We start from the raw sequence: 22145 nt of genomic DNA, 5'->3' as shown, positions 1-22145 counted from the left end.
CTTCATAGATACATACTGAACACAAGCAGGCCTTTACCCGATCCAAAAAATAATATACTAGGTTTGTACGTCTTTCCAAAGAAAATAGTGAGAATTGAGGATTGAAGCCTGAACAATTTTAACTCGATTAGGTCTAAAAAACACCTGTCTGAGTTTACGGCGAGCTTTTACCTCAGTTCTAAAGTGATCTCAAAACTATTCAAAAATTTTGCATTTATACAGGCAACAATAGCCGATCGTCTTATGGTGTAGGCTGTGGCGAAATACAACTTAAAACATACAAGTGCAAGACTCGATAAACGCAAATAAATAAGTAACATAGATACCTAACAGTTGAAAATGTTGTTACCGAGCATTTAACATGGTGTAGATTTTCAAAAAATACAACTTACTATATTTTGGCCTGCACGTGGTTAGGCTGTGTACCGCAAGACTCCAAGCTTTTTGCATTGTCTAATATTTGCGTGGGTAATACAAATGTCTGATAACCTAACGAAAATTGATAGTACACTCTACCACCAAGGAAGCGGAATCTGGAAGATTAAGTAATCCTGAACAGCTGTACCCTATACACGCTTCGATCACTCTTCAATCACCAACTAATGGATTACTCTTTACTTTCACTAAGCGATTATCAAAGGCAAAGAGAGCTTTAGCATTTTTTTAGATCATTTTTTAAATGGATAAGGGCTACACGAGAACCACTGTTTGAGAATCTGGTTGTAAGTACACCATAAATCGATTAGTTGGCACCATTCAAATCATATGACTGACTACTAACGCCTTAAAAACTATTCGAAATTTCCGTACCCTTCTGGAAGCAGCAGTCAAATGAATGCATGCGTATTTTATACTACAATGTTCTTTGACAGTAGCCAAAAACCTAAAAGTTGAAGGTTTTTATGACTAAACAGGATAACCTGTAGGTGTAGTATTAATAGAGATGGCTGTTTTCTTTTTAGATAAGTACGCAAAACAGACATCACTGCTAAATAGCTGAGTAAAACTTAAATTGCTTTTTATATATGTATTATCCGTAAAATAGGTTGATTTTCACACGCCTTTCTGTTCAACATCACTGGATGCTGTAATCATGTGCAACCGTTATAGTTCTTCTAAGGTGATGCAGAACGATTCCTCCCTTGGTGTGTCACTATAGTGCATAACCCGATAACTGATGGAAACACGAAGACAACTATATACTCTCCTTTCGATTCAAAACAACACATTCTTTCAAGCAATGAAAAACAATCCCAAAAAATATATGTTTTGAATTTTACGTTTCGTATTGCTGCCAAGCGTCAGACAACTGGACCCTTACCGGTACCAAAACAAAACGCATCCACTGCCAGTCTGGAATCTCATTGGTGAGAAAGAATTCAAGACGTTCTGCGGATGAAAAGTCACGATATTTTTTTTTAATAAAAAGTTGAACTGTCGTTCAAACTGAAATTAAGCTCAGCTGTAATTTTACTTAAGAGAGATTGAGAGGGAGAGAGAGAGAGAGAATACGGCAGAACTTAAACATCCTTACGATAAAAGATTTTTTTCTCAAAAAGCATAATAGTCACAGAAATGAGATTTGCACAGTTGATTGCAGCAAAGTGTATTTTATTACTACGGTCAATTTTGCTCATTGTAGGACAATGAATATGACCTCTAGCTACTTTGGGGTGTGTTCATAGTTACCATAGACAAATAACAAATAAATATATATTGATTTTGCAGTTAGCAAACAATTTTTGTCCACACAGTTGTCGCGTATGGAGTTTATTTTCCTTCGAAAAAAATAGAGATCAAAATTTTACGCCGCTTTCAGGGCGGCATACTCTTCTCTTCACTGAGGTCATCACAAACGCTCGTTCTTATCACCATTGCAATAAAAACTCAACGAAAATTCTCGCTCATTCTGGCTAATTAATCACCCACTTAGACGTAGCGGATGCAGATTGCATATACATACGCGGGGTAGGTTTGCAGGATCAATTTTTTGAGGTATTAATTCATTTCAAATCCCTTCAATTTTCTCGCATTTTCTACATCAATTTAACCTATAATCAAACATCCCCAACGCAGTGGCCCTCTGCGCTGAACTTAAGCCAAACATAAAGTCGTTTTACTAAGTTGAATTCGTTTAGATTCAATTAATATCTAGTGGAAATTTGGCGCGTGCTATTACTTTTTTGTTAACCCCTATATACGTCTGCAACAACCGGCGTACGTACGCTGTAACATAAATCTATAAACAGCAACCTCAGACCAGCTCTTAGCAACGACAAAAAACGAAGATAAAAGCTAATATACAATAATCACCTGTAACGGCAAAGCAATCTTTTTTGCATCATCGCCTCTCATCGTACGTATTGACCGTTGCATCAACGAACAGAATAAATTAGATAGCCAGCTAAACTACATAAGGTGCACTGTTGTGTACATATATGTACAAAATAGTGTAAATCACTTGCGATTGCTGATAAATCATTCCAAAGTGATTTTCGCTCGTCACTCATAAAAGCCCGCTTCCTTCCATTTACCCTGGAAAAATCGTTCGCAGCTGTTTGCGCAACGATAGTACTCAGTCTCAGGGCTGTTGTAAGTTCGACAGTTGTCGAATATGCGCATCATATCTGCATAAAAGATACGCTTATTAAGATAGTATTTGTTCTTGAGTCGTTCGTTAATCGTGCGCAGATCCATGGGATACTTGATGTACTCGTGATAGTCAGGAGCCTCATGTTTCTCTACTGGCTTAAGGAATGGCCAAGCTGCCGGGTAAGCTTTCATATGGTTCAGAATGCTGCGTAGCTGTGAATCCACGTTCTCAGCAAAGAAGCCCTCAGGGGGCTTCCAACCAGCTTCACATAAGCCGGAAATCTGCTCCACTGGAATATGCTTCACTCCATCTTTGAAACACGTCAAACCAGGATAGCTCCTCACGGTTTTTTGCTGTTGCGCTATCAACGCTTTAACCATTAGCTTCTGTTGGCGTATCACGTGGGTGAATTCCGTGTATACAATGCGGGGATCTAAAGCACATTCCATTAATGTTGCGCCCTCGTAGTCCTTGATGTAGCCTAGATACGCCGACTTTGCCAGAGAAATCTCCTTCGAAAATCCTTGCTTTTTAAAATAGCCAGTAGCGAATTCATCAGCATAAGTTAGGAAATAGTTAATGTTATGTTTTACATGATAATCTTTCAAGTGGTTCATTAGATGGGTACCGTAGCCTTTGACCTGTTCACTTGACGTTACCGCACAAAACACGATCTCGGTGAAACCCTGTGACGGGAACATGCGGAAACAGATGCCCCCAATAACATTATTGTCTTTTATCAATGCCAGCGTTCGATGTTTCGGATCGAACACTAAGCGCGTAATGTACTCTTTCGGCATGCGTGGGAGCTGATGAGAGAAGACGTTCTGCAAGCCAACTAGCCATTCTAAACTTTTCGTATCGGGGGGAGGTCGTAAAGTGTTTCCAATAACGTGAAACTCAATAATGCCTTGTCGTTCTTCTTTGCGCGCAGCTTCGTCTCGAGCAGCTTCGCCGATTGCTGGACCCACCATCTCTGAAGGTTCGGTTACAACCTCAAGCACGCGCAAAACTTGATCCATTGGCAAGTCACCTTCAATTCGTAAACGCTTGCTGGGTGGAGGCGCACCTGAACTCGCTGTATCCAAGTCGGCGCCACGTCGTTTAGTCGCTTCGGGTCCAAATGTTAAGCTGGTATAACCATCGGCAGAGACCGCGCTAGCCAAAGCGGCTACGTTCAGTTTCTCAAAACTTCCCACGTTAGGAACCCCGGAAAAATCCGGGTCCCAAATGGGGGATGAGTCAGTGTACACTTCTTGTTCAAGTGCACTGAGGAATTTTGGGAAATAACTTAACACCATTTCTCGTTTCTCGCTGAGGTTATGTTCGTTCTCCGTTTCTAATTTGTCCATCAGCTGACGACGGACGGTTTGGAAAGTTGACCGCAGATGAGCTTTCCCAAAAATGTTCGTCGGTTTGTGATACGGTAGCGAATCACAAAAAGCTGGGACATGACAGAAACATAGCCAACGATTGTAATTAGTTCTATAATAGCTGATATCATCCTCGGCTCTCGCTTGGCCGCTTTGAACTTTCAAAGCGTGCTTTGCGGGCGTTTCGAGCCTCCAACAGTTTAGGCAATTCAGAAACATCAAAGCTAAATCATTCATAGCGTTCGCTTCTTTCTGTGACAGGTGGCTGAATTTATACGCCGTGAGGTTGTGTACAGCTTTAGCAATTGAGGGCGACTCAAATGGGGGCGTTCCCAACGAAGACTCCTGTACAATTGGTCGGGTTCGCTGAAGGACAGAGTTTCTTAGCAGCTTGAAGAGGTACAGATAAACCTGTTTAGTGTCAGCATCCTCCTCTTTGTGGAGGCAGACAAACATGTTTTCCACATCGACAACGGTACATAATAATCTGAAACGAATCGAAAGGACGTACTTGATCAATTAATCAAAGTCATTATATTTCATTCATAAGAAATGTTTCATGGGAAACCACTACAGCAGAGAAACTGAGCAAGGCGACCTATAAGCTCGCTGAAAAATAGTACAAATTTGTAAATTCAAAGTAACAGCAGCAGCAGTAGCAGTAATAGTAATGCAGAAGCCTAGTATGTTTTCTGTACTCGAGTGCGTCTATCTAAGGTCATTAGGTTTTTCCTTTTGTGCGCATGTTAAAAAATAACAAAGCTGTAAAAATTACCTGTCAATCTCGGCACTTTCAACAGTACTAAGCTGAGTGACATGCTGAGTCATCGGATGTTCACAACTTCGACAAGGATCGATGAGGGTGGCGGTCGTGACCTGAGCCCCACCATGCGCTCCTTGACTGACCGGCTGATGAGGGTTCTTGTAGCCATTACATGAACACCCCTCCTCATTACAAGTTGAATACAAAGCCAACTTCTCAAGCTTCTTCTCACGAGGCCATGCTCGTACCTACCACAGTAAATGATCGGACCTAGTGTATTATTTTAAGTGAAGACTATTTGATTTTCTTGGAATGACAGGTTTCCCTCAAGGACGGAACCACGTAGGGTTTTAAAATATGCGCAAATTTTCAAATTTCGAACCTGACTAGTTTAGCCCTCAGAATCGTTACGAACACGCTTATCGACTAATAATATGACACAAAGCGTTATCATTGTCTTACCTGAACTTTCTTTTGAGATATTCGGTGCCGGCTGCTACCCGCTGGGGCATCGCCTGAGTGGCTTGTTCTAACAGCTGACATCTGTAAACGAATTAGCATGTTAGAGGACTGCATACAATGTTCACTATGTCTTACAGCTCAAAACAGTTCGCATGAAAGCAAATGAACAGATGAGATTGTGGTGGAGTTGGCCCGTCTTGTTTAGGCATCAAATACTACAGTCTTGGCTAAATGGCCTTTTCTGCCCCACGTACTTTGCCCAACTTAGCGCACGTAATCGTCATTCTCTCAGATCGGAGCGGGCCTTGTGCTAGCATCGAATTATCTTTGTCTCAATAGCAACCAATCTACTGATTAGCATTGTCGTTCGGATGAATTTAGGTTTCACACGTTTTCATTGGATGACATCTTTCGGAAAATATTGGAAAGTCCACACGCCCAGGAGCGGTAAAAAAAATCTATACGAACATGTGCTCAGTGTTCTTTAAAAACTTCAACGTACATTTACTAGAATTAAGTGGCGCGACGCCGACACAACTGATAGGAAACGTTTATTTAAAATATGTCTGCAGAAAGTATGATTGACGGTTTGCCACCCTAGATGAATAGCCAAATGAGCATTATCGTATGGGGCTATTTATAGACTGTTTGGGGAGAGCACCATTTGCGGAACTATATATACGTATGTATTTTGGTTTAGCTAAAGTGTGAATAAAAACAAGCCTAGGTAGAATGCTGCATAGGACACAGTTATATACGGAAAAAGTTTCCGGCGGGTACTTTCTACGTTAAAATAATCTTATTGAGACGCTACCGATTAAAAAGTAATCGATTTTTAAAGCTGTCAAGTTCATGGCCGGAATATATATATATATATATATATATATATATATATATATATATATATATAATGCAACGAACACATCAGAAAGGTTACAGAAATAATTTCATTTGAGGTAATTCACTCCTTTTTGGGTATACTGCTCGTAAACTTAAAAAATTTTTTCAACGTCTCTGACACTGTATGATTCTACTGGTATTGCTGTTTCGTTTAATTTTAGTGAACATTTATATATTCAATTGAACAAGGTGACTTTAAAGAAGCTTGCGGGAAAGCATCTATTAAAAAAGCTAGAACGAGGCATCTACATAGCTCGTGTTCCACCGCATGTTTGCTATTAATTCGGAACAATCCACCTCGTAAAAATCTTTTGTAATCATAATACTGCCAGGAATATGTAAATCTAATGTGTGTTTTAGTCATTTTGGCCTGTTCACTTCGTCATACGCTTGTAACAGTTCAGATAGATCGACGTCCTATGATCCAATTAGCTCGTGACACCCGATTCAAGTATGAATAGATCTTCCTCGATACTTATATCTCACAGCAATTAAACACGACAGTCGAAAGCAATTATGTATATACACTTAAACGCACACACATACACACACCGGGTAAGCCGAACCGATTTGTTTCCAAATAAACACTTAACGAAAACACGGCATTCCGAATATAAAGGGGCGTTCGAAGTGAACGGGCTTTTGCAGAAATTTTGCTCACAGCTTCGTGGACAATCAAACTCACTTCAGTAACTGGGTTGTAACAAGGTAACGATAATGCAAATGTGTTCAGAGTAGTCTGATAGTAGTTTTTACAGGATGTTACTCTTCGTTCTAAAATCGCGTTTGCGAAACTGACCCACCCAGACCCTAATTCGCGGAACGTAATATTCGGACACTAAGACACAGAAGTTTCAATCTCTCTCTATTCAAGTCTACGTGTACTTAAGGTTTGTTCGGGTCAGCTGTTTAGATCCGACGAGCCGTTGTTTGTATGCCACAACTCCTCACGGTTCTTAAAACGAACAACGTAAATATTATAAACTATAGCTAATCCCAAAAGTTTCCAATCCATAATAACGAGCCGCGATTGGTTTGCTACTCAAAGAAATAAACGTGCGCCCAATCTGTCGAGTACGACGCCGCCGGTGTATTCACCTAGCGGGCGCCGCCACCAGCGATTTGCCGGACGCGCCGCTAAAATGCGATGCGCAGAGCCGACGACCTTAATCGAGCGTAAAGAAGAATCTGGGCCTGGACTTTTCCACTCGACCAAAAGCGAGAGTGGTGCTGTTCAGGCCAGCAAGCATAACGGTGTCCCCAAGATGTCGTCGTCGTCGTCATCGTTGAAAGTAGTTATTTACGCCGGAGGCATCCTGATTTCATATGCCGTATTCGGAATCTTTCAGGAGAAGATCCTTCGAAGTTCTTATGGCAAAGACGAGGAACGTTTCGTCTATCAGTTTTCATTGCTACTTATTCAGTGTGCCATGAACATGCTCATGTCCAAGGTCTTGCTACATGCAGTGTGGTCTCAGGGACGTGATCTGACTGAATGGCGCTACTACACACAGGGCGGGATTTTCTATGTCGGTGCAATGGTGACCAGCTTTATAGCGTTGCAATATGTGAACTATCCGACTCAGGTAGTGGCTAAGTCATGCAAGCCTATCCCGGTTATGATTCTTGGTGTGCTGCTAGCACGGAAACGGTATCCGATACAGAAGTACCTATTTGTAGTGCAAATTGTTGTCGGAGCAGCGTTGTTTATGTACGAAGATACCCATTGCAAAGCCGATAAGGGCTCGTTTTTCGGAAATATGCTGCTCGCCGTCTCTTTAGCTTTAGACGGCCTATTAGCAGCCACCCAAGATCGGATGAAGCAAAACTTCCAAACGAAATCTCTTCACATGATGTTCCATTTAAACTTAGTTAGCATTATCTTCCTCACCATATGTGTTGCCTATACGGGCGAGCTTCCCGCCTTTGCCGCCTTCCTGCAGAAGTACCCTCAGCTGTATGGCGAAGTTTTCCTGTTTGCGGTATGCTCAGCGGTGGGCCAAATTTTCATCTATTCGACAGTCGCCGAATTCGGTCCGCTCGTGTGCTCAATTGTGACGACGACGCGAAAACTTTTCACAGTCATAGCGTCCATCCTGTTGTTCGGCAATGCACTGACCGAACGTCAATGGTTAGGTACATCGTTAGTCTTTGCCGGCTTATTCCTTGATGGTTTCTTTGGAAAGTCTTCAGATCCAGCTAAAAAAGCTTAGATCAATCCGTTTCGAAGACCCGGCTTTCACGAGATGCGGCTCACTGATTTCAGGTAGTTGTCCAAATGATTGTCAAGTGAATAGTTTCCACCCTAAGTGATCATTTTCGCAGTAAGATTGTGTGCAGTATATTTTACTTCGAAAACGCTACGTCGGATGAAAGTACTTCGCATCGTCTTAATCTGCATCGAGCTGCGCTATTTCGAGGGAAGTTAAGTCTTCGAAGGGCACAATTGACGAAGATAAGAAAAATAACTTGAACGTGTGAAAAATCTACGTAGTCATTCATTGGTGATTTAAAGCGATAAAGAGAGAGATAAAGTACAATAAATATATTTCTACGTAAATGTAGGCGAACGCAAATCAATATCCTGTGTGATTGTATCATTAAGTCTATAATTTGCCGACGTTGTCTATATTATGGGTAGTACAAGCGTTGTGTATAAGTATAACAGTATGACACGATAACTTGGATGCATTAAACTCATTACAGGTTATACAAAAGGCAGTCAAAGCTTGCTTGAAAAAGCGCTTGATGATCCATAAACATTTCAATCGAAATCAATCGAAATAAACAGTGTCCTGTATCAAGTAGTTTCGTAACCTGTAGACTGTAGTGTCTCGGTGTCATGCAACACAAAACGCAAGATGTGTGTTAAGGATCAACTATACATATACTGTATAATACTATTGTTGACAAATTTATGTAGGGTTTTTACTTATCTCATATGATTTAGCGCAAATAGAACGACATGGAATAAACAAGGAATGACGGTGAGCAAGAAGATTTGAAGCAGAACCTTCCGAGGTAATTTATTGCGCGTTGATACGTAACAGAAAGTTGAAGACCGATCGAGAGTCGATTACAGAGACTTTTTAGCTCTCAACCACAACCAAGCTAAGAAAATATTTTAGCCTTCAAAATAGAATATAAATTGTAAGGTTGAACATCGCGTATGTTCTATTGCCTTGCGGGATCTATCCATCATAATATGGCTTTGCGCTACTAGTGTAAATCTAGTATACATATAAAAGACACGGCTAGAGTCGCGTTGAACCCTTTAGCAATTAATTGTAAAACAATAAAGTGTATCTAAAAAATGGGTGATAAATATAAGTGTTTTGAGTTAGCCTAGACTAGCCTTCTGTGCCATGTGCTCGTCGTGGTAAAAATCAATTTGGGGTATTTTTAGATTTGCTATTTCCTCAAAGATTAATTAATCCTCAAACCGATTTTAACGGAATTCTGTACTCTGAGTACCGCATAGACTCAAAAAAGAGAACACACAAAGAGGCAGACAATGTAAACAAGCGCTAGTATTCATCACCTAGATAAAGAAAATGCTTAATACATCCATCTATTTGAAATCCTTGATTACCTCCATGGGTTCTCACCTGCAAGCCTGGTTAAATGCACGACGAATAATTCAATAGTTCGAAAAGGCTTTTTACCCTGGTAGAACGTATTGCAGCTACTACTACACTAGTCGCGACCAAAGGTATCACGCGCTGTGTTGAAGTTAAGATTATTAATATAGAATTGAAAGGGTAATACACAAAATCGAACGTTCTAACATTGCAGTCTTGTTCATTGCGGTGTACGCTGATGTCTACCGATAGGAAATATTGCTTCAGCCTTTCCTATTGAAAAAAGTTTATACTAAAAAAATACTAATCCATCATTTTTGTTGTGTACGACAAGTGAACTTACTGCAACAGCAAGCAGAAATGTCAAGGGAGAGTATTGTATGTTTTAAAATGCCTTCACAGGGATGTGCCTTTATTGTTACTTTTGTCCCGCATGCATGGTCTAAGGTGAACAAGTAGCGAGTAATAATAAACGACATAAGAAACATGAAGTTCGCAACGCTAGCGACAACAAGAATACAGTAGGCTTCATTGTCAGTTCAATACTAACCGGAGCGGTTATAATAGCGTCTGCAACTACTTACCTACACAATTAGATCAATGAATACGAGGGTGCCCAGTGTGTGAGGTGCGCAATACAGTGACCTTACTGTCCTGTCGCAGCTCTTCGGGTGGCGTCGATAACGTTGACGCGTCGTGTTCTTCAACAAAACTGCAGAATGATCCACGGAGAGCGACGAAAATGACGAAGACGGCGTCGCTAAAGTAACTAAAAAGTAACCGCTCAGTTGTTCGCGTTGTCGTTGCAATTGGTGTTTTGTTATTAGGACGAGAGCTGCGGTTTAACAGCCGTAACATATATAAACCATGTCGGCATATACCGATGACGTGGTAGAGCGCGGCGATAACAGTATGCCGCTGGAATACATTTTGACACAAGTATTGAGCAGTAGCTATTGAAAAAAGTCGCCGTAAGCAGCTGGCTAGATTTTGCGGCCATTCTCGTGACGCTGTATCGCCACCAGCGTATCTTTAAACGTAAGCCTTTTTGGCTTTAGCCTACGACATCTAATGGCGAATTTTCTTGTCCTGCTTGCAATCCTCTAATAATTCAGTTGTGAACCCTTGTCTGGCCTTAGGCAGAACCCTGAGCTGTTTCATATCGCAACGAGTTACGTTTGTACGCTTGATGCCGCTTTAGAAAATCAACTGTAAAATACTGCAATATCTGCGAAACGATCTTCAACAGTTTCCTGTATTGTCTGAGGGGGAGGTCGAGATAATTCAAGTTTCTACACATACATAGTCAAAAAGTAAGTGAAAGTTAACGATAAATACTTTTGAGACGGTAAGCGTCTGTGGCGAACGAGGTGCTTTGAAGACAAGAAGAAACAGTCAACCCCTAACTGCGTTGTTATATCAACACGCTTCACGGTTATTGATGACGGCAACACTAATAATTTGAGTTGGACAGTGTTTTGCAGAATTTAACGACATGTTTTTACATGACTACCTTTACATGACCCCTTCTACATGACTAGTAATCCTACATGACTGAATAGTCATGTAGGATTTATTAGACAACAAATTCAAAGATTCCTCTCGGCACTGAACAGCGAGATAAAGATTCAGCTTCCTAAATCTTCGCTAAGCTTTGTATAAATGTTGGACAGCTGGTAGGCTCATAGCTTATAGCGAAAACTGATTTTTAACATATCATTCCTCAGGTAGTCATCCGCGTTTGAACGGTAGAATACAGAGAAAAAATATCACGCAACGTGTCGGTTGGTTTGTCAACGCCCCTTGAAAAGTCAACAAATAAAGAGATGATACTACACAGAACTTGAATCTTTACAAGCTTGGCTGAGCACTCCTTTTGGCAGCCGCGGTCAAATACTAGACAAATATTAGTCGGTATACGGCGTATATTCTTAGTTCAATTTAACACTGCTTTTATATTTATTGAAAGTTGAGGAACAGAATGCGGCGCAGTTGCGCCAAACGATAGGCCCACAAAGGTATCCGCCAAGTTATACAGATTGCAGGAGCGACGTATGTTGTGACACACAATACGAAGCATATGCTCTTCAGACCTGGACGGATAACGTGATGATAACTCGCAAGCAGCTTCCGACGGAAAGGCCAACGATGTTATCAGCACAATTAGCGCTAGTAGCGTTATAGACCGAAACGACTTCTTCTTATGTGATATTCGTTTCGTATATGCGAATCAATCGCTTGCGGGTTGAAGCCTAAGGAGACTTACGGGTTAAGAGCGAAGTGTACGAAGGTTAAGGTACACGCACAAAAAGGATGCGTGAGTAGAGGCGAAAGGTCAAAGCCGGGAAAAGCTGACTTGTGTGTATTTGCGCATAGAGTTTGGTCGTATGACGCGAACAAGTCAGCTTCCTCCGACCAAGACAGAATTTAACCGATCAATGAATGGAATTCAGTTAGTCATCTATACAAATCAAAGAGTCTGTTATAAGACGATCTGTTTTTGCTATGTGAAAGCAATAACGTGACAAAGAACAAGAAAAGGATTATTGTAAAAGTAACAACCGAGCTTTGTTATTTTGTTCTATATAATGTGTTCATGCCTTAGTTTACGTTTATCAGATTGTGTAAATGATTGTTATGAGATTTCAAAATCTCTCTGATATTTCACCAACAATCGCTTTCTTTTGCAGTGCCATGATAAAGCTAAATACATACACTATCGAAAATCCATTCCGAAAAAGCCTGAGGCTCGTAATATTCGCGTATGTGGCCGTACGCAATGTCGACAGCGGCTTGCGCAGTGTCAGTATTGATAACACAATGAACTAGCCTGTGTTTCTGTGCTGTTAATTGTGGATGCTGATATCGTTTGAGAATGGGCGTTTTTGCTAGGTCGGTGCAAATTTCATTTGCATTTTTAAACTTTTTCACTTCATTACAGTTCGTTGGCTATTCACCAATCAGTCAATCCCCAAAACTGCAACGGTCTCATCCTTTGACAACGTTATCGTATTTTTATACATTATACGCTAAGGTGCTCCGACAAGGAAACTTGCGTGTCGAGCTTCTATGCAAAATGTCAAGTGTACGTATACGACTGGTTTTTGCTCAGACGTCAAATGGTAGATTGCCTTTTGCTAGGAGAAACTTCTGTAAGGTTTGATGGTGAGGCATACAGAAATCACAGTATTATACAATCTTAGTAGGCCAAATACAGCTCGTCATAGTTTTAGAAAAACCTAAATCTTATTCTGTGAAATTGTAAGCTCAGTATAAATACTAAACGCTAACCTATACCACAACAAATTAGCAGGCAAACACGTAATCCACTGGGCTATAACGGGAACGTCTTTGTAAACGTTCGCACACAATTTTTCTTGAGATCGATATGGTCATCGACGATAAGCCTTTCATGGTTTTAGCAGTGAAATATGGAAACGGAAAACCTCTGGTTCTTTGCAATAGCCCGAAATCAAAGTCGAAAAAAAGGTACAGACGGATGGCGCATTTACAGAGACGTAGTTTTTAGAAGTTCGCTTCGATGTGACAATCTAAGTCGGCCATTGGCAAATTGATGCTGTCTCGTACTTATACATACATTTGTTGTTAGCAGCAAATTATTATACACTATAATTACAAAGTAGTCCTTTAAAATGTGTTCATGAACCTATTGTAGTTGAAAGATTGCTTTGAGCAGCTATATTACTCTACATCTTGATGACTGATCTTGTGGACACCCATTCGGCCAAAGTCAAAAGAAAACAAATGTAATAAGTCGATACATTTATAGTTCATATAATATATAGAATACATATGATACTAATATGAGATAAACCTAAGGAGAAAGAAAGTTTATATTGCGTAGTGCCGCAGTCTCAAAACATAGTAACCTCGGATAGTTGCATTAATTAGTAACTTATTATTGTATAAATCCAGTTGTACTATTTCAAGGCGCATATACTGTTTCGTTGGCTGAATCTGCATGAGTAAACCACATGTTTACGGCTTAATACGATAAAATAGGACCCAACTATTTTTCTATTATAAGGACAAGACCAGAATTAAGAAGCCCTAGTAATGCACTAAGCATATTATTGGCTCTATACGTCGTAAGTGTAGGTAACAATGTAGAGAAAAGTCCTAACAGAAAAATTGCAAAAAGGTATTAAAAAAAATTACTTTTCATTTTTATCAATGGCTGAATCAAACTGTATAGCGGAACAGCTCCATGTCACGCCTACATTCTCGTGTAATTAAGATTGATGCCAGCAAAAAAGTAAGATAAAAGCAAAGATTTTATCATATTCTAGAAACATTTTTTTGCTTACATAAATTCGTCTTGTCGCTATTTAGTTTTCTGATGGGAGGCATCTGTTAGCTATAGGAATTTCGTTTTTCTAACTCGAAAATCGAAAAATATTATGCCATCCATAGTACACAGGCCATTTGTATTGGCTCGTTATTAATGAACGCAACCCTGGAGACAAAACTACCCGTTGAAGTAAAAGAACCATATTTCATATTAGGGCCTGCTTCTTTAAAGTGGGTTTTTCACCATATACGCTTTGCGAATAGGTCTGTTCAAGGTGGTGTGTAATACGTGATCGTCAATAATAAACCCCTGGTTCTCCCTCTGGCTTAGCCAAACTTTATGACGCCATTAATAGCAAATGTTTCGTTCTGTTTCATCCAGTAGGAACCAACAGGTGAACAGCGCTATGCTAAGCTAGAACAAAATGGCAGGTTAGTTCCTAACGTGCGATTGCACCGAGTGGTCTCGCAACACTCAAGTTACGTATCCAAGACAACCACTGCAGCATATTAGATCGGATAAGTTGGAATACGTTGTTCCACCTCTGCTTGGTTGAAGTATCTACCTAGAGACTAAGAAAAAAGTCTATTATCTATCAACTTTATACAGACTGATGGTTCCAGCCGATATAACTGCGTTTTTTAAATTTCAGCCAATTTGCGTTGCCGTTACAGCTGGTTCTATCGCGAGGGGAAAGTTTCGTTTATTCAGCCGGCCCGTATAGAGCAGACGAATGTCTCGCACGCAGGTCTTATCGTTGCTTGGTTTCGACACATAATATAACAGCGTTTCACGGATTGCATTCCCCAAGGGACATTTAAGCCTAACCCGCGGTCAAAGTGCTTTCAGTCAAATTAATGTGATACGTGCAATACGATAACATTGACGACGCGCATCTTATACAGGCAGCTAAAGGCTCCAAACAAAACCGGAAAAAAATCTTTTGAATTATTAGGCCTTCCATAGATGCGTTCTATAATAAGACGTATGACAGAATGTACAGGATTTGCGTTTTTGCAATATTGAACTACCGCAGTGCGGAACTAGCAAGTAATGGAAGCATCCTTAATAATGACGCGGTCCGATAACAGCGAGATTTTTTCAACCAAATACTCCCATACACCGATGACGTTCTACACAGTATGACTCGAACCGCTCAATAGGATGTATGCTGGCTTTGCCTTTAAACTGGTCAGTGCGCCAGGACTTTGACATGTTCAATTGGAGGAAAATAGCAAACGAAGGCACTCTGCCGCAAACAGGTACCGACTTGTTTCTCAGTCAAACACTCAGATAGTATACGATGAGCACAGATAATATTTCAGCCTACTTGACCGGACTCACATACAACTTTGCATCTCCGATCCCGATTCGATGTCATTGAGAGACATCATTTGTCAACACGTAACTTTTGGTGCCTCTTCATTGTTCAGTAGGAAGGGCTGAGATGCTTGTAACGTATAGTTAAGCTACAGTCATGCATTGATTCAAACTGACATAACGACGTTCCTGCCGCCAAATTTTCCTCGCACAAACCATGCCTATTTTCGGTTCACTACAAATAGTGTATTATTTTCCATGCTCGTTCAGTTTCGCCAGCCCACTAGGAATAAGCAAATTGGTGAATGGAAAGAATGACTGCACGGTGAAAATCGACGATGTCTATATGCAGTCAAATAGTAATTTCTGCAATAACGGTGATTTTATTCGCCGATCACAAAAATACAATAGGAATTATCGTGCATTGATTTGAACTTGGCTTTCTATAAGCCGTAACTAGTAGTTGGGACAGATGCGATTGACGCTGTGTACTTTCGGTTTCAGTCGGTGTCGTTCGTCCGCTTCGACAGACGGTTAACACAGCAGATAGTTGCACCATCCTATGGCAGTAATCATCCTCCTATGACATGACAAGAAATCTAGCGGGTTCACAGTGCCTGCAGCAGGATGCAACTTACCACCGAGTGGCGAGCCATTGTAGGCTAAACACTACCGCGATATTTTTGCTCTTGGCGTTGCCAACAGCATCGATAAATTGAAATGAAGTTCTTACATCATCCAGTTACCGATTAGCGGCAACAAAAAAGCGAAAAACTAAAAAGGCAAAATATGATCGTGTTCGTCATGACATCTGGCATCGTCACAGCGGAGTTTGGCTTCAACAGGACGAGACCTTTAGGATAATGGAAATGTCAGGCTGAGGGGTCTTGCTGAACCAAGCTTAGGTTCGAGGACAGAGCACTGAGGATTAATTCGAGATCGAGATTCATGACAGCTTTGTTTGTGTGTGTGTGTGTGTGGAGAGTTCGTGCACGACCTTATGGCCAAGGCTGCACACGTATGAGTTGTATTTGTTGCACGCTAGATAAGTAGTAACAGTAGAACGTGCATGATAAGAGTGTACAAGTACAAATGGAGTTCGGGTTCTTTCACTAATGACGCTTTGAGTGTTTGATGTATTGAGGTTTGGATTAGCAGAATAGATCAGAGATCGGACGCACTGACGAGAGCCCAACGGTCCTCCTACGATCTGGCAGTAGTCAGCTCGTTGTCATGGTAATTCGCTCGGCTACAAAGCTCCCGTATTCTGTTCGCGCTTCGAGTTTGCACTCTCCTCCACAAAATATTGTGTGCCCCACTCGCTTGCGCCCTTTCTCATTTTGAGTTAGCACTTAGTTTACTTTATTTACCTCTACTCAGGTTAGTGTTAATCCAACAAAGGTGAAGTCATATCTTTCGGTAGTTAGAGTAAGTTTCCTCATAGAACATCTTGTGCGAATCGAACGTTGCGTGTGTTTCGATCACGGTTCTATTGTTGTTTACTGATCGTGGGCGTCAGCAAAGCAACGACGGAGTTCTACCGATTGCCGAAATCCACCCCCAAGTGCAGGTCGTGGAAGGCTCACACTGCGAGAGCATACATATGCATTCGCGAGTTTTTTGAATTTATAGTTTCCTATTGTAAGTGTGAATTAATAAGTCTGCGTCCGCATAAGCTGTCTGTATGTAAAATTCACATGTCATCTATTTAGATTTAGCCGTCAAGCGTTACAATATTAGGCTTTTGTGTTTACTAGAACACAAAATTCATTTTATAGATCAACCGATATTTTTGTATTAAGCTTCGTGTGGCAATCTGTTTTTAGTCCATTTGGCTTAGCTTGCTATATCCTCAAATCCAAAGGCAGAAGCCTTGTGATATTGCATTTTTAGAAAGGAGTAGGTTTGACCAAAGACAGCGAATAATAATAACGCACTTGCTGTCATATATTTTTCTATTCAAATCTTTAGCATTTTTGCAAATATATACTGCTCCCCACCGGTGTATTATCATGCAATCAAGGTTTCGATCTGTGCAAGCTAAGTGAGTGAGTGGGTGGGTGGCTGTGCGTGTGACGAATGCTTGCTTGAGCGTTCCAGATGTAAGAAATCGATTACATTGGGCACAGATACATCAGATCGCTGGGTTTCACCTTTTTTGCCGCTTCCTACTGAAATGCTGTTAAAATAATTCAGGGCAATCTCAGCGTGGCTTTCGATTGTTCAATGTATGTATCTATAGAATGTTTCGTCATATAGTATTTGGGTGTAAACAGCGTATATATGTGTGTGTATATATATATACATTATAGAAGTGAAGACCGATCTTAAGATGTTTCGACATATTTCTATTGATGCCACAATACATTTTTTGTAATGTACCTTCCGTAAGAAAAGGGGAAGAAACAGGGTAAAATAGATGCCTCGAGTGGAACAATGCAAATTCACACATTTGTTTAAACTTCGCAAGACTTACAGTGCCATTATGGCATAGTATAGTGCTCAGTACTTCTAGTAAGTGTGCAGCTATTAGAACAAACGAATGCGCTTTTAAACAATCTCTGCCAGCAGCTTGAGGAGCAACAGAGCGTAAATTTTTAAAAAATCTGATTTCTATTAAAAAATCTGAATTTTCTATTGATCAACGCAAAGCCCGTCAAATTTTTAACGCTGTAAGTCGGGCTCTGTTCGCTTTTTCCTAATAATTTAGTCTCCTAATTTTTACTGTATATTGCGATATATTGTTTATTCAATCTTATCGTTGAAGCAGTAACCGAATTTAACCTTGTTAAATAGCTTAGTATTTCGCTTTTCGCTAACTCGCTCGCCCGATAGCCGATTACTGCCGCTCCCGCATCGATTCCGCTGAATCACAAATAATTTTTAGCAAATCTAGCAAGCATTCAAACATGTATAGAATACTCGTTTTAGCTCTTCTTTCTATATAAGCACAAATATGTTTTTTTCACCTTTTTGCTTAAATACTTCTCATGATTATCCGCATTTCCGTTGCGTCTGCAGGTGCAATCGTAATTTGAAAAATTATCTTTCAATGTGATATATAGATTGCTAACGAAACACAAAATGAAGAAGGCAAGCAACGGCTGCATGGGACGAATTATTGCGCCATGATAGCGCATTGGTTAACATGTGTGCATGCTAACCTTAGGGACACTTTTGGGTTCGAATCCGAACGTAAACACTTTTAGAACTGGAAGTTACTTGCATGAAGTAATGTGTAACGGCTGAAGTATCGGATATATATAGTATAGAATACGCAATATAGTATAGAGGTATAGAATACGCAAAAAAAATATGGTAGTATTGTTGTCGATCCGGTCATAATCGGCTTCACAATAGCAATAGCGTTGTTGCGGCCGTTGTTGTTTGTTGATGTTGCTCTAGGCACAGTTATACTTGTTTTTTACGACCGCTATGGATTGTCACTGCTTTCGTTTTACAAACTATTCTAGCTTATAGTATTAATTATAGGAATAGTTGGTATTGGCGTTACCACGATCGTAAGACCGTTCAGGTGGTAGGCAGTTTCGCCTTTGATTCGACTCCGAACATTAGAGGAAGGAAGTTGACTGGGACGGTTGATGTCAACTGCGGCGAGGAGTCCTGCTAGTTACGTCGTAGATGTGAAGTGGCTGATTTTTTTTGTTCGTTGGCGAATTTGGTTGACAAGAGAAGAAGTAGACAAGCAACTTTCGATAAGTTTTTTGTTAAAAAAAAAAAAGTTATTTATCTTAGCTCGTGTTAAGACATTATTATCGATATGATGGTATTGCCATTGTGGTCATTTGCTGCATTTGGCCGTCGCAGTCGCCTACTTGTTGTTTATCGGGTCCTTTTTGACGTAATGTCACTGTGCCATCGTCACCTATGCCGCGCTGACGTCAATAGTAGAGAGAGATGCATCAAGCTTTCAGTTGCAGTAACGATAAGTAAAAGAACGTACAACGACTGAGAAGTGTTCCAACTTGGATTAGCGCACATCAAGAAAGCGCATCGGAAGAGAACGAAGCCGACGACCATTGCCACGAAAGACTCGTGGGCGGCTAAAAATCATCCACTAGACGGTCGTAATCGTGAACCGCAACGGCAGCTGTGGCGTCGACTGCTGCGACAGTGAGGACACCTGCGACAGCGAAAATCAGCACACCGTCGGGTCCCGGCGTTAAAGTTAATTGATGGCAGCACCGACGATGGAAGCGGCACCCGGAATTTGGATCCAGTGGGACGTCATTCGGCGTCTCAGTCACTGAAGCCCTCGCACCGAGACTTCCCCTCGGCTGAGCGATCTACCATCGCAACAGCAGCAAGGAAATCAACGATGGCAAAAATAAGAACAGATCCCAATAGATGAACATCAACAATATGCATTACTATTCTTGGCATACCGAGGTCATTCGGCAGCGTGCCTAGGTACACAAGGTGGGCTCTGCTAATTCTGTGGTGTGTTTGTTTTCATTTGTCGGTCTGCCGCTGTTAGCGCTGTTAATTTATCTATCCAACATTGCTACTACTACAATAGCTCTATGTGTAGGCACACGCTGGAGCAGTGCAAGGTAGGCGCTGTCGGCACCCGCTGGTCATTGCGTTAGCCAACGATGTATATTGTAGTGATTAGGTCGATAAATGTTTGATGCTCATAATGATACTGCCGCAAATAACATTGATATAAGATCAAAACAATCCGCCACTCCATCAGAGTCGCCACTCTTGGCAATTGCTATTGCCGTGGCTGTTTTCTGTTACGATAACAAAGTAGAGGGTGCAAAAAGGGACATTAAAAGTGAAAGAAATAAGAAATTCAACGAGCCAGCAAAACTTGCACGAACGTCGCTACCGGCTGAAGTTGGACCACGTTGTTGAAGACAGCGAATACGAATGCGACAACAGACAGACAACAAAGAGGAGTTAGCTCATCCCGAGTGGCGCCGACATCAACGTTAGCAGTAGAAACGCCAGTAGCTCGAGGGACATCCGTCGCCCTAGGGGGTCCCTCGGACGAGTTTCGGTGAGAGAGGCAAGCGTAGCTGCAACAACAACAGCAGCAGGAGCAGGTGCCGAATCACCGCTATTTGTGTAGCAAAGCGAACCCCACGAACAAGCTTGCTTTGACCCTGTCTTCTGCTAGAATAACTACGGCACTTGAAGATCACATTGCCGGGCCGCCGTTAAAGGTGACAGTTACCACGATTACGACCACTGTACATACAAGGAGCGAAAATTGCCGCTATCTTGTTTGCCATGTTTTGTTCTTTCCTCTATTCCTGCTTATTCTGCTGTTAAAAACTTCTACTTTGATCAAAGTGGTTCGTTTTCTTCTTGTCCATTATCATCACAAGCGCCACTATTATCGCCGGCGCGGAAGCAGCAGCTGCTAAACAACTCAGTATCTGGGAGAGTGAACGATAACACTGCGATGGAGCGATATCAGCAGCGCAAACTTAATGCCTCTGGTCTGACTTCGGTCGTTCCTGCGTTGGTTTCTGCTGACGCTGCTACCGAAGTTCCTTTCGGCGTTGTTGCTGTTGACGATGGTGATGGTGCGCTGATGCTACAGCCTCTTTCCTTGCGATTGCTGCCATTGCTGGCGTTTCAACCAGAGCGGCTGTGCGCTGCCATTGCCATTACCAGTTGGATATGCGGGCGCCCGTTGTTGTTATTGCTGTGATGATGGTGGGGGCGGCCAAAAGCGACTTGCCTTTCACGTTTCCGACTTGATGATGGGGAAGGGCGGCGCGGGAGCGGCGCCGTTACAGCAGCTGCGAATGCAGTGGCTGCCGCTACTGCTGTTGCTTCGACGACCGCGATGATGCCGGCGCCAGTGAAAACGCAGCAACCAAGACCTAACAGCAGGCAAGGAAGGAAGCAAGCCGTTGCGCGTTATGCGCGGCTGGTAGCGACTGCATCCATAGCATGGTTACATTCCTTAGGCAAAAATTGGCTTGAATTTTCGTCTTTGAAGTTGTACCTCACTTGGATCCAGTGGGGTTCGTTGCTCCACCCCACCTTACGGCCACCCCGGTAGTCGCTGTAGCCATCGTTGCAGTTCACGCTCTGGTGCATGAAAGCTCTAATGCGCGCCAGGCTGTGCAATAGAGCTGGTAGTGATGCCGTTCGAGGGCGAGCTGTGGCAACAACCAAGGCAAGCGTTTAGTCACTTGGCTAACGTGTTGGCTGACTCCGCTGTAATTTACCGACCGGCAGGCTGCCTTTTTGCCACCGAAACAGCGACTGAAGCTTAAATCTTACTGCCAAAGTTTTTTTTTACTAACTTGGAAAACTGAACAACAAGCTTATGCTACGTTTGTTATCGGCCTGACGAGCATCTCAGTAAAATGGATAAACTATCGGGCGAGTGCGTTTGAGCTTAGAGGTACACAAGCGGGCGGGCGACGTCTTTGGAACGCGGACGGGACCTATATTGAAACGCCATCCTGCCGCAATTCTAATGACCAATGCAGCGATACGAAACTGATACGGAGGCTACTACAGCCACCTACAATACTATGCCGAGATTTTCTAATATATGGTGTTTCCCCGCTCTGCGCCTTAACTCGTACGGTAGTACATGACCTACAAGACTTGTCCGTTGTACTTTTCCGGTCGAACTAGGTGCTGCTGTTCAGCTAGAAGAACTTCAGTGTTCGTAAACTTACATGGTGTAGTTATTAAATGCCATCGAAGTTGTCCCTCTCGGTCTAAAAACTAGCAACCAAAGCTGGTGAGTGAGCTGAGCCGCTGATCGCGAAGATCAGCACACTACGCGCTACTTATATGGCTGTTACAACTAAAGAGCTCTCCAATGCTGCACGCCCGTCGAATG

General features: G+C 41.8%; 2 protein-coding genes across 9 annotated transcripts; one reads left to right on the top strand and one right to left on the bottom strand.

Moving 5' to 3' along the window:
- Nucleotides 1-1589: 1589 nt before the first annotated feature.
- Gcn5 (Gcn5 acetyltransferase) lies at nucleotides 1590-22118 on the bottom strand. 8 transcript variants are annotated; one of them, XM_086993338.1, is made up of 4 exons: nucleotides 21979-22118; nucleotides 5192-5272; nucleotides 4742-4977; nucleotides 1590-4453 (listed from the first exon to the last, which is right to left on the bottom strand). In XM_086993338.1, the coding sequence occupies exons 2-4, from the start codon at nucleotides 5270-5272 to the stop codon at nucleotides 2503-2505; spliced, it is 2268 nt and encodes a 755-aa protein (XP_086849464.1). In that variant the 5' UTR covers nucleotides 21979-22118; the 3' UTR covers nucleotides 1590-2502. The 8 variants fall into 8 exon arrangements, with proteins under 8 accessions (XP_086849464.1, XP_022667325.1, XP_022667323.1 ...); XM_022811590.2 differs by lacking the exon at nucleotides 21979-22118 and adding an exon at nucleotides 10257-10396; XM_022811588.2 differs by lacking the exon at nucleotides 21979-22118 and adding an exon at nucleotides 6777-6944.
- LOC111252925 (solute carrier family 35 member B1-like) lies at nucleotides 7234-8671 on the top strand. Its single transcript, XM_022811591.2, has one exon. It carries the CDS (start codon nucleotides 7234-7236, stop codon nucleotides 8302-8304), a length of 1071 nt encoding a protein of 356 aa, XP_022667326.1. The 3' UTR covers nucleotides 8305-8671.
- Nucleotides 22119-22145: the final 27 nt, after the last annotated feature.

This window comes from Varroa destructor, unplaced genomic scaffold, assembly GCF_002443255.2.
Source record: "Varroa destructor unplaced genomic scaffold, Vdes_3.0 BEIS01000006.1, whole genome shotgun sequence".
Taxonomy (NCBI): Eukaryota; Metazoa; Arthropoda; class Arachnida; order Mesostigmata; family Varroidae; genus Varroa; species Varroa destructor.
This window is presented reverse-complemented; position numbering and strand designations above follow the sequence as displayed.